The sequence below is a fragment of the Pezoporus occidentalis genome, unplaced genomic scaffold (assembly GCF_034315485.1).
Source record: "Pezoporus occidentalis ecotype Australia unplaced genomic scaffold, CSIRO_AGI_Poc_V1 ctg312, whole genome shotgun sequence".
Classification (NCBI taxonomy): Eukaryota; Metazoa; Chordata; class Aves; order Psittaciformes; family Psittacidae; genus Pezoporus; species Pezoporus occidentalis.
This window is the reverse complement of record NW_026915073.1, coordinates 5091-17206: the sequence shown is the minus strand read 5'-3', so window position 1 is coordinate 17206 and position 12116 is coordinate 5091. Positions and strand designations below refer to the sequence as shown.

Genomic DNA, 12116 nt, shown 5'->3' with positions numbered 1-12116 from the left:
GCAGGCAGCGCCCTGTCCGGTGGAGTCAGCGCATGGAGCTTAATTGAGCACCTGCCGAGGGGCTCGGGAGTGATTCATGGCGGCTGTTCCGGTGGTGGCTTTTCCCCACCGAGGTTACAGTGTGTTATATGGGGTTTCCCTTTAATTGCAGCCTCCTCAAGCCAAGCACCAGGGCTGTGAGTGTGCCAGAGCTGAGGGGAGCAGGAGCAGGGTGGGCTGGAGGTCACGTTCACATTTCAGCTCTCAGCCTCAATGCACTCTGGTTGAGGCTTGAGGCAAAAAATTTACGCTGGAAAACCAGAGGAAGTGGGACAAGGGGGAAGTTTGGACACCTCAGTGTTTAAAAGCTGCTTTTCCGTGCTCTGGGTTACATCTCCCCGGGCACCTCTTTTCACAGTAGGAATAACTCACCAGGTTTTCCAGGTGCCTCTGTGGCTTTCATTTCAGCTTTCCCCACACTTGATTTAGTTGTTGCAGGCCAAAACCACACACACACACAAAAGTAGATTTTGGGGAAAAGTGGTTCTGGCCTCTACCTGTAACATCTGCAGGAACCCTGGTACCTTTGTGTGCAGTTCAAACCTGGGCTTGTTAAATATTTATCCTTCATACCATGCATCTTCTATCTGTACAGGCCCTTTGACAGCACACATTTTCAAGCCCCATTTGGCTGTGGTTTCTAGACTGTACCTTCCAAGTGCTCTTTTACCCCTGCAGTAATTCTCACAGCAGCTGCCTGCCTGCAGAGGTATGCAACAGAGGGACAGAAATAGCAGAGGGTTTTGGGAGCAAGTCCCAACTGAGGCTGGATGCCAGAGTGTGGGGTTACCACGGCTAAAGCCTTGTTTATTCTACATGGGCAGGAGAGGTTTCCATGGAGCCTTCACCCCTGCAAGGCAGCATACCAAAGGCCTGATTCCTGTCCTGCAGTGTTAGCCCTTCCAGGCTGGTGCGGAGGCACGTAAGATCATGCTGGAAAGGGCAGGATTTTAACCCTGCTGTGATAAAGACATGACCCCTCTGTCACGTGAAGCCTAGCATAACACCAGGAAAGGTTCCATATGCTGCCTTCTGCACACTGTGAGCTCCGCAACTGTGCCACCGGCACTGCCCTAGCTCCTCGCTTTCCCACCTAGAAGTCCAAGTGCGCGGAATCTCACACTGCGGACGGCTTCAACTCCTCCCTCTTCGGGTGGCTCCGCCCCCTTCGGGTGACTTCAGCTGCGCTCGGGCCTCTTCGGGCGACTCCGCCCCCTTCGGGGGGCTTCCGCTACGCTCGAGACCCTTCGGGCAATGGCAGCGGTGTGGGGTGGGCAGCCGTGACCTGTTCCTGCCCCGTTCTCCCCCACCATGGACTGGTTCCATTGCAACAAGTGTTTCCGGCAGGAGGGAGCGCGGTTCGCAGTCACTAACTGCGGGCACGTCCTGTGCACAGCGTGCGGGGCAGCAGGTGAGAGACAGGGAATTTCATCACTTTAATGCCTTTAAATGATGCAAAAAGGGGGAATTCCAACACTTTTGCCATATAAAGCAGTGGGAAAGAGAGAATTCCATCACTTTTACCTCATAAAATACTGGGAAAGAGGGAATTGCATCACTTAGCTCATAAAGTGGGGAAAAGGGAATTCCATACCTTTAACACATTAAAATGGTGAAAAAAGGGAATTCCATCACTTTTACCTCATAAAATACTGGGGAAGAGGGAATTCCATTACTTTTAATTCCTAAAGCAATGGAAAAGAAGGAATTCTTTCACCTTAAAGCCTTTAAATAGTGGAAAAAATGGAATTCCTTCACTTTTACCTCATAAAACAGCAAAAAGAAGGGAATTCCTTTACTTTTACCTCATAAAGTAGTGGGAAAGAGGGGATTCCTTCACTTTAATGCCTTTAAATGCTAGAAAAAGAAGGAATCCCCTCACCTTAACACCTTTATTTGATGGAGAGAATTGCTTCCCTTTTACCTCATAAACCAGCAGAAAAGTGGGAATCCCCTTCCTTTAACCCCTTTAAACAGCAGAAAAGCAGGAATTCCTGTATTTTACCACCTTTAACTGATGGAAGGGAATTCCCCCACTTTCACCTTATAAACCACCCTAAAAGTGTCAATCTCTTCCCTTTACCCATTATCCCCACAGGACCGTGCCCCGTGTGCGGCACTGCCTGCCGCCACCTTCCCATCTCCCCGCAGGCAAGTCCCGTACCCCCCTTTAACTCCCTTTAAATGCATTTGAACCCATTTAAAACCCCTTTAACCACTATTAAACCCCGTTAAACCACCTTCTATGGCCATAGATGCGCCTGCAGGAGAAGCTCTTCTTCAAGAGCCCCACTGCCATCGCACTAAAGCACTTGGCGAGCATCACTCAGGTACATATGGGAGAAGAGGAAGGAGAGCTAGGGTGGTGCCATCTTGGGCTCCTCTTTCCTCCTTCCTCCCGCCCCACAGGTCTGGCGCTTCCAGCGCGCTCAGGCGGAGCTGCTGCTGGCCTCGCACCGTGACGCCGCCCGCCGCCATAGGGCGGCCATGGAGGAGGCGAAGAGGGAGCTGGGTGTGAAGGAGAGGTGAGGGAAGGCAGTGGGAGACATCGTAGTGGGAGTTCCTCATGGCGGGCGCCATCTTGAGTGCGGCTCTGCTGTCCCATGTTTGGAGTGGGAATCTGGGGCGGCATTATCGGTGAGGTGCCACTGGCACCAATGAATAGGCACCATCTTGAGTGGGGCTCCTAGGGGCGGCCATGTTGGTGAGGTTAAGGCGCGATTGACACCAATGGATAGCCACCATCGTGGTGGGGTCCTTCCCCCATTGATTCCCCTATAGTGCCGCCCTCTTGCTGTGGGTCTGCCCCACATTTATGGGGCTCTCACCCCCTATTTCCCCCCCCACAGGGAGCTTGAGTCCCTGCGCCAGGAGAACATGGAGCTGCGTCGAGCTCAGGTGACCCCATAACCCCCCCGATATACCCCCATACACCCCCATATAGCCCCTATATACCCCCATATCCCCTTCCCTTATGCATTAACCCCTTTCCTCTCCCCACAGCTCTCCCCCGGCTGGCGAGGGGGCAGCAGGTGACCCCCTCCCTATGGGAGTCTATGGGAGGCTATGGGGCACCTCATTGCCGCTCATCACCCTCCTGTGCCCCACACAGGAGCAGCACTCCCCGGCCCGTGGGGGTCACATCCCCGGCACACACAGGTAAGGCCCCCCCCAGCACCCCCTTACCTGGGGGTTGCCCTGACCCCTAACCCTGCCTGCACCCGCAGTGACCCCGCAGCCCCGGCGGCAGCTCAGCTCCCAGGTGGTCAGGTAACAACAGCACAGACCTATTACATCCCATTATAACCCAATTATAGTCCATTATAACCCAAATGTATACCCCATTGTACCCCATTATAACCCCATTATATCCCATAATAACCCCACTCTGCCCCCATTCTAACCTCTTCCCCCCTACAGCCGCTCAGCCCCGTGGGAGCCCCCTCCCCCCCGCAGCACCCCCGTGTGGCACCTGGGCAGCGCCTACGGGGGTGGGAGCACCACCGCCGGCTCCAGTGTAGGCGAAAGGACCCCGAATCTGGCGGATTTCTACCCAAACTTCCACGGCCCACACAGCCCCTGGCCATAGGATACGCCCCCTTTGTCCAAGCCCCGCCCTTATCTCTATATATGGTACTCATTTCCCTTAACCCCTCCCTTCATCTCCATGTAAAACCCCCTTCCACTAAGCCCCGCCCCTTATCTCCATAAATGGCCCCCTTCCGGTAAGCCCCGCCTCCATCTCCATATGTGGCGTCCCTTCCGCTAGGCCCCGACCCTCATCTCCATAATTCCCCGCTTCCGCTAAGCCCCGCCTCCATCTCCAAATGTGGCTTCCCTTATCTAAGTCCCGCCCCTCATGTCCATAATGGCCCCCCCTTCCGCTAAGCCCCGCCACCTTTTCCGTATTTAGCCCAGCCCCTCTTTACTCACCGAGTCATGCCCTCACCCATCATGGCAGCCACGTTGCCGTGGTAACGGCCGCACCGCGCCTCCATTTTGCGCTCCAAGATGGCGCTGGCGGTCGTGGTGCGGGCCGGGGCCCCGCTCCCGTCCCGTTCCCTCCTCCCGGGGCTCACAGCGCCCCGGGACCCGGCCAGGCGCTACCCCCTCGACATCGCCGCCCCCTCCTCCGGAAGCTGTCGCCGCTGCTGCCAGGGCCCGGCACCTACCTCCTGCATAGCACCACCACCCTGACCTTCAAGGTACGCACTCTAGGGGAGTCATAGAGACATATAGGGACCGATAGGGAGACATTGGGGGTGCTGGGACCTATAGAGAAAACATAGAATCTCCGTAGGGGCAAAATGGGGGGAGGTGGGGGGGGTGGGTATGCACATAGAGACCACATAGGGGCCTATAAAGAGCTATTTTGGGGGAGCTGAGACCTATAAAGAGCCATGGTGGGGGGGGCTGGGACACACAGAGACCCTATAGACCTCCATAACCCACCGTAGACACCCCATAGTTCCCCGTATCTCCCCATAACCCTCCATAGGCACCCATAAGCCCCCCTTTTTACCCAATAACCTCCCGAAAGACCCCCACAGACATCCCATATCCTCCCGTGTCCTGTCATATTTCCCCATAGGCCCCCATAGAACCCCATAACGGGTCTTCAGACTCCCATCTAGGGATTGCAGACCCCCATAGACCCCCATATCTCCCCTAAATCCCCCATAGATCCCCAGAGACCCCATAATGGGTCTTCAGACCCCCAAATCCCTCCATATCACCCCATAAACATCCTATATCCCCCAGCTAGACTTCATAGAACCCCATTTAGGGACTCCAGACCTCCATATCCCCCCATAGGCACCCTATATCCCTCCCATATCCCCCCCATATCCTCTCATATTTCCCCCTAGAACCCCTTGTAACAGACTCCAGACCCCCATATCCTCCCAAAGAACCCCATAATGGGACTCCAGACCTCTATATACCCCCCATAAACCCCCATATAACCCCATATCCCCTGATGTCTCCCCACATTCCCTCTTAGAACCCCATGTAGGGATTACAGACCCCCATGGACACCCCATATCCCCCCCGTAGAACCCCATAAAGCGTCTCAAGACCACCATAGAACCTCATGTAGGGACTGCAGATCTCCATGTCCTCCCATATTTCCCCACAGACCCCCATAAAGGGTTTCTGGACCACCACAGACCCCCATTTAGGGACTCCAGACCCCCATATCCTCCCTAATCCCTCCCTAGAGCTCCATGTAGGGACTCCTGCCCCCCATATCCCCCTATCTAACCCCACTGTCCCCATTCCCCTGCAGCTGCACCACAGCATGGTGCATGTGGTTGACTCCTGCGCCATGGCTGGCTCTTATGTGGTGTTGCAGTCAGTGCAGAAGGTGCTGGAGGTGAGCGCACGGGTGCTTGGCACCCTCGCGGGCAGCATCACCAACTGCGCCTTCTGGCAGCATGTGCTGGTGCAGCAGTGCTGCGTGTAATGCCTGAGCATGCCTTGGTGGCCACCACCACCAAGCTGCTTGCCAGCATGGTGTACCACTACAAGGGCATGGGGCTCAGCATGGGCAGCATGATCTGCGTTTGGGACAAGAGGGGGCCTGTTGAGTGTGGGTTGTTGGGGGGTGGTGGACACCATGGTGTTGGTGATTGTGGGGCCAAAGACTTGGGTAGTAAAGCTTATGGCACTAGGCGTTATGATTAGGGGGTGATGAACATCATGGGGCTGGAGTTACGGGGCTCATGGTCAAGGTTGGGAGGTGGTGGACATCATGGGGTTGATGGTTATGGGGTGAGGTTCATGGTTATGGGGTTAAGGACTTGAGTATTGAAGTGTATGGGGCTGGGGGTAATGGAGACAATGGGGTTGGAATTATGGGGCTCATGGGCATGGTTAGGGGGTGATGGACATAGTGTGGGTGGTGGTTATGGGGGGGTGGAGGACTTGGGTATTGAGTCTATATAGAGATGGGGCTTATGGTTATGGGGTGATGGACATTGTGGGGTTGGAGTTACGGGGCTCATAGTCAAGGTTAGGGGGTGGTGAACATCATGGGGTTGATGGTTATGGGGTTAAGGACTTGAGTATCGAGGCACATGAGGCTGGAGGTTATGGTTATGGGGTGAGGGCCATCATGGGAGGAGTGGTTATGGGGGTCGTGGTTATGGGGGTCATGTTTAGGGGGGTGATGGATACCATAGGGTAGATGGTCATGGAGTGGGGTTGATGGTTATGGGGTCAAGGACTTGGATATTGAGTTATATGGGGCTGGCAGCCATGGTTATGGATCTCTGTTCCCTATGGGGCTGGTACCCACAGCCCCAGTGGCCATCTTGGTCCCCCATTGACCCCATTGCCCCCCATTACATCCTAGGCCTCTACAACGTGTACCCGCGTCCTGGGCACCACCTTTTCCATGGGTGAAAACGGCCGTTTTGGAGCTAAAACCGGTCATTTTGGGACTAAAAACGTCCGTTTGTGGGCTGAAAACGGTGTCGGTGCCCAATGCATAGTGCTTGCTAAAGGCGTCATTGGGCTCCAGAGTGAACAGCGCCGGGGGGCGTGGGGGCGTGGGGCGGAACGGAACGGGGAGCACGTACGTGACGCATGGCGCGATTCAAGCGCGTGGAAGCGAGTGCTGATTGGTTGGGGGGGGAAGAGCCACACTGGGATTGGTGGAGAGGGGAGGGAGGGGTGGGGCTTGGAGCCGGCGGGAGCGCGGCGGTGAGGAGGGGAGCGGGACTTAAAGGGGCTTCAATGGAGGCCAAAGCTGAGCTATGGGGGGCTCTGTGGGGGCTTAATTAGGGTCTCTGGGGGGTAAATGGGGTTTAGGGGCAGTAAATGGCGTCTGTGGGGGTTAAATGGTGTCTATGGGGGATCTATGGGGGTTAGAAGGGGTCTGGGGGGCCTATAGGGGGTTTGGGAAGTCTGGAGGGGGTTAAATGGGGTCTATAGGGTGTAAAGGGGGTCTGGGGGAGTCTGGGGGGGGTTAAAAGGGGTCTGGGGGGGTTAAATGCGTTCTATGAGGGGTTATAGGTTTTGGTTACCCCCGTAGACCCCCTTTAACCCTCCCCCCCCCCGACCCTTTGTGGAGGGTTAAAGGGGGTCTGGGGGGACCTCTAGGGGGTCAAATGGGGTCTATGCGGGGTTAAAGGGGGTCTGGGGGGACCTATAAGGGTTTAAGTGGGGTCTGTGGGGGGCTAAAGGGGGTATATGGAAGGTTAAATGGGTTTTGGGCAGGTCTGTAGGCGGTTAAAGAGGGTCTGTTGTGGTCTGTAATGGGACTAGACCCTTTGGGGTACCCCTGGGCTGTCCCACTTCCCACTGGGGAGGGTCACCTAGCACATATGTGCTTGTCCCCCCCTATACCAGTACATAAGGGGGTCCTGATGGAGCTGGACCCTGCTGAGCTGCTGCCAGGTACACTGCGTACTATTAATACCCATGAATAGCCATTAATAAGCGTTAATGAGGGTATTAATTACTTAACGCCTCCCTAATAGGGGAGGAGGAGCCCCACCTGCCCCTCTTCGGGCTCCACACCCCCGCCGAGGGACTTGGTTTGGCCTCGCTGCAGGGGCTGTGTGTGGCGCTGGGGCCGGACGGGCTCGCTGCGGGCCTGCGGGAGGAGCTGCGGCAGGTAACGGGGGATAGGTGGTGTCAGTTTGGGGTATTTTGGATCATTTTGGGGGAGTTGAGGGGGGGTTCAGTGGGTTTTGGGGATATTTTGGAGTGATTTTGGGTCGGTCATTTGGGGTGATTTAGGGTCATTTTGGGTTTTACCTCATCCGGGGATTTGAGGGGGGTGGGTTTTGGGGAGGGTTAGAGTGATTTAGGAGTGCTTTAGGGGGAGCTTTGGTCAGTTTGGGTTCATATAGGGTCGTTTTGGCGTGATTTAGTTTATTTGGGGGGTTTGGTGGTGATTAAGAGCGGGGTTGATAGCGGTTTTGGGATGGTTTTGGGGTGATTTAGGGGTATTTTGTACTATTGGTCTACTTTGGGCCATTTTAGTCTATTTTGGTCCAATTTTGGGCTATTTCAGGCCATTTTGGTCCAAATTTGGACTATTTTGGGACTATTTTGGGGTGGTTTTGGGGTATTTCGGGGCTGTTTCGGGGTGTTTCAGGTACCGGTGCGCCCCCTGCAGGCGAAGGCGACGCTGGCGCTTCACAGAAGGACGTGGCTGCACTGGGACGGGCTCTGGAGGGCGCTGCAGGAGCTGCTGTGGGACCCACGCGGGCTCGAGCCCCCCGTGAGCCAGGGGGTGATCCACACATGGGGGGCAATGAGGGATATGGAGGGACCCACATACACATGGGGGGTGCCTAAAGGGGGTTTTGGGGTGAATTGGTGTGGATTAGGGGGCTTTGGGATGATTTTGGGGTAATTTGGGTGATTTGCAGACCCGCCGGGAACTGGAGCTGCGCTGTGGGGTGCAGGGCATGGCCCAGGCACTGCCCCCAATGGAGGTGAGAGCCCCAAATGACCCATAACTGTCCCAGATCACCTGAAAATCCCGTTTACCCCATTGCACGCCATGGCCCCCTTTTTTGTCCGTAGGCACCCCCTGCCCCCCTGCTTTCCCTGCTGGAACTCCGCCTGGCTGCCAAGGTCCTGGACCTCTCCATTTACCACGCGGGGGAGGCCGCGCCGGAGCTGCCATTGGCGGAGGCGGCGCCGACATTGGCTGAGGAGCGGGATCCCCCCCGTGCGGTGCTGCGCCTTGGTGCGGCCCTAAGGGAGGAGGCGCAGCGGCTGCAGCGCGCCCGGTGGCGACGCCAGCACCTGCAGGGGGCGCTGCAGAGCCAGCGCAGGCGCTATCAAGAGGTAAAGCAGGAGGGGGGGAATAGGGGGGTTCTGTGGGGTCTGTAATGGGGGTAAATGGGGTCTATGGTAGTAAATGAGGTTAAATGAGGTCGGTGGGGGTTCAGTGGGGTTTGGGAGGGGTTAAATTAGGTTCATGGGGGTTAAATGGGATCTCTGGGGGTTTGTGGGGTCTATGAGAAGCTTGCTGGGGTCTGTGGGAGTGAAAGAGGGTTTGGAGGGGTCTATGGGGGTTAAATGGGGTCTATGGGGGGTTAAGTGGGGTTTGGGGGGATCTATGAGAAGTTCAATGGGGGTTAAAGGGGTTTGGAGGGGTCTGGGGGGCTCAAATGAGGTTTGGGGGTCTATGGGGGGTTAAATGGGGTCTATTGGGGGCTCAGCAGTCTCTATGGGGGTTTAAATGGGGTTTGGGGGTTTATGGGGGGTTAAATGGCATCAGTGGGGGCTTAAATGGGGTCTGTGGGCAGTTAAATGGGGTTTAGGGGGTCTACTAGGGATTAAAGGGAGTTTGGAGGGGGTCTGTGGGGGGCTAAATGGGTTTATGGTGGTTTAAATGGGGTCTATAGGGCTCAGTGGGGCCTGTGAAGGTTTAAATGGGGATTGGGGGGGTCTATGGGGGCTTAGTGGGCTCTATGCGAGTGTCAGTGGGGCTCTATGGTGCAGGTGCTGGGCCGGTGCTGGGCCTTGCTGGGGGCTTTGGCCAGTGCCAGCTGTGCTGGAGCCCTGCAGGAGCTGGACCAGCAGCACGGGCTCTACCTGGAGGGCAAAGGGGTGGCACTACTGCTCAAGATACGGTATATGGGGCTCAAAGAGTATCTATGGGGACTATGGGGGTTACAGGCACTGGGTTACTGTGTGTACTGCAGGGGGTAGAGTCAGTGAAGGATATGTCCTCTCTGCTCTACGGGTGGATATGGTGGTTTAAGGGGGGGGTTATAATGGGACTTGGGGGGGGGATTGGGGAGGTTGGGTGGCTTCTAAAGGGCTTAAGGTGGGATTTGGGGGTGTCCCCTCTTACCCCATTGCCCCCTCTGCAGGCTGGAGGAGCTGGGGCTGCTCCTTGCCTCCTACCCCCCACTCACCGTAGCTGCCCATCAATGCATCAAGTGAGTGCTATACACCCCCTTCCCCTTTTTTAATGACCCTGCCGCCTTTATGACACCACTATGACATTACTGCAGGCAAAGAATCTCATTGGCCATGGAAGATGCAGAGAGGCAGGGCCAGGATCTGCGAGCGGTGCTCTCAGCCTATCAAGGGCTGGGGGCGGGGCTGGAGGAGCTGGCCTCAGCCTATGGGAGGCTACAGGAGGCGGTGGATCAGAAGAGGTGGGCCCTGCAGCAGCTCCACCCACTCAGCTCATGATGTCATGTGACAGCAGCCAATAAATGTGCCCAAAGGGCAGTCACTTTATGAATGAAGCCACATCTCTTTTTTTTTCCTTATAAGGGGAGAATGGGCGGTGGGAAGGAGGGCAGTGACTGGCTGGCAGCGCTGGGGGGTGGGGTGGGAGGGTCCTTGAGAGGTAGTGCCAAAAATGGCTAATACCGACTCAGAAATGGGAAAAGGTTAGGAATGGGCAAAGTCGGGCTAGAAATGGCAAAAAATGGTTTAAGACGGGTTAGAAAATGGCAAAACTGGGTTATAAATGTTAAAGTATTTCTAAAACCGGGATAGAAATGGCCAAAGATGGCTTAAAATGGGTTAGAAATGGGCAAAACTGGGTTAGAAATGGCCTAAAATGTCTTAAAATGGGTTAGAAATGGGCAAAACCGGGTTAGAAATAGCAGGTAGCTTATTAAACGGGTAGACCTGATAGTCCTAGATGGGAGGACCTTAAAGTCGGGGTAGCCTTGATAGCCCTAGTCGGGCAGACCTGATAGCCCCTTTCAGGACCTAGTTGGGGGATACACCTGGTAGCCCTAAATAGACCTGAATGCCCTAGTGTTGGTAGACCTGATATCCCTTGTCAGATAGACCTGATAGCCCTAGTGGGGCACCACGTGTCTCAGCCATGGAGTGTCTGAACGCATGTGTGAGTCTGAGGCAGTCTGTGTGAGAGTGAGCATGTGTGGTCTGTGAGTTCTGAATGTGAATCTGAGCCAGAGGAGAGTGAGAAAATTAAAGCCAGGGAGCAGAGAGGGAGCCAGAGCCAGATAGGAAAGACCCAGCTGTGGCTTATCAGGCTGCTTTTATGCCAGCTGGTGGTTTGCCTCTCCAATGTCCCAGGCCATTGAGGGGTTGTGGGTGGGGCCTGGGGTATATGAGGGGCAGCCCTTCCTATTCAGAGTTCAGCTCTCATCAGGTTAAGTCCTCTGGTGTTTAGTTTTTGTGGACTTAGAGCTTTGTGGTTTATTTCTGCTGCGTTTTTCTGAAGTGGTCTTGTCTGAATGAAGACCTTCAGGCTGTGTCAAGACTTACTAGTGCATGCGTTAGTAAGCATCTTTTTGTAGGGTGTTTTTTTGGGTGCTACATTTGTTGGTGGTGATGAGCTAAGGGGAGCCCTGTGGCTGTCCTCAGGAGGAAGAGTTGTGGCAAAGATTGCCATTGGTCAACATACTGATAAGCTGTTTGCTATTCCTGTTTTATTTTGCAGATGATGAAGAGGAATGTGGCTACTGAAGGAACATTCCAGTCAGCTGACAAGGGTTTTTTCTCAAGGATGGTTCTGGACCTCTGCCCCTCTGCAAGCAAAGGTAAAAGACTGGGCCTAGGGAGAGGCAGGAAAGAGATGTAAGGTTAGTGTGGGAGAGAGGCTGTTGAAGAACTGGTCTCTTTGGGCAGGGGAAGGGAGCAGGTTACTCTTCAGCTTGAGATTTTCCCACTTTACAAAGTTAAAGCACAGATGAGGCTTGTGCCTTAGAGTCTTGTGGTTAATTGTCTTTTGGGGCATGGCTCCAGGTTGCCTCTGCAGCTCTGTGTCCATTTTCACAGAGCTGACTCTGTTCACCTGTCTTGCTGGTTAATGTGACTACGTGGCTGAAGCAGCAGCTGTATGTGAAATGTTTTTAAGTAGTTGAAGGCATTTTTTCTTGGTGTTTTCCAGGTGACATACAGGCCCAGATGCAGCTAGCAGAAATGTGGGAGGCCTGGTGGCTGAGCAGCCAATATACTGGCTGCAGGAGATGGGCATCGCACAGGGAAGGCTTCAGCTTTGAGCCCTGTCTCAGCAGCTATCTGTTTCTATTTCTTTTTCAGGTGCCACATTGTCGCGGTTTAAAACCAGGCAGAGCTCCTTCACTCACTGTCCCCCCCCTCTTCTTGCCCTCCCT

The 12116-nt window shown here is 54.8% G+C and overlaps 2 protein-coding genes across 4 annotated transcripts; both read left to right on the top strand.

The window, feature by feature from the left end:
- Positions 1–237: 237 nt before the first annotated feature.
- Positions 238–4143, top strand: RNF212B (ring finger protein 212B). 2 transcript variants are annotated; one of them, XM_062628221.1, is made up of 9 exons: positions 1330–1450; positions 2138–2190; positions 2295–2369; positions 2449–2564; positions 2889–2937; positions 3043–3071; positions 3152–3198; positions 3267–3309; positions 3460–4143. In XM_062628221.1, exons 1-9 carry the CDS (start codon positions 1351–1353, stop codon positions 3626–3628), a joined length of 681 nt encoding a protein of 226 aa, XP_062484205.1. In that variant the 5' UTR covers positions 1330–1350; the 3' UTR covers positions 3629–4143. The 2 variants fall into 2 exon arrangements, with proteins under 2 accessions (XP_062484204.1, XP_062484205.1); XM_062628220.1 differs by lacking the exons at positions 1330–1450; positions 2138–2190 and adding an exon at positions 238–748.
- Positions 4144–7258: 3115 nt separating this feature from the next.
- Positions 7259–10261, top strand: LOC134168489 (HAUS augmin-like complex subunit 4). 2 transcript variants are annotated; one of them, XM_062628218.1, is made up of 8 exons: positions 7260–7440; positions 7524–7660; positions 8168–8272; positions 8424–8489; positions 8581–8847; positions 9508–9638; positions 9882–9950; positions 10026–10261. In XM_062628218.1, the coding sequence occupies exons 1-8, from the start codon at positions 7299–7301 to the stop codon at positions 10207–10209; spliced, it is 1101 nt and encodes a 366-aa protein (XP_062484202.1). In that variant the 5' UTR covers positions 7260–7298; the 3' UTR covers positions 10210–10261. The 2 variants fall into 2 exon arrangements, with proteins under 2 accessions (XP_062484203.1, XP_062484202.1); XM_062628219.1 differs by lacking the exon at positions 8424–8489 and having other exon boundaries at positions 7259–7440.
- Positions 10262–12116: the final 1855 nt, after the last annotated feature.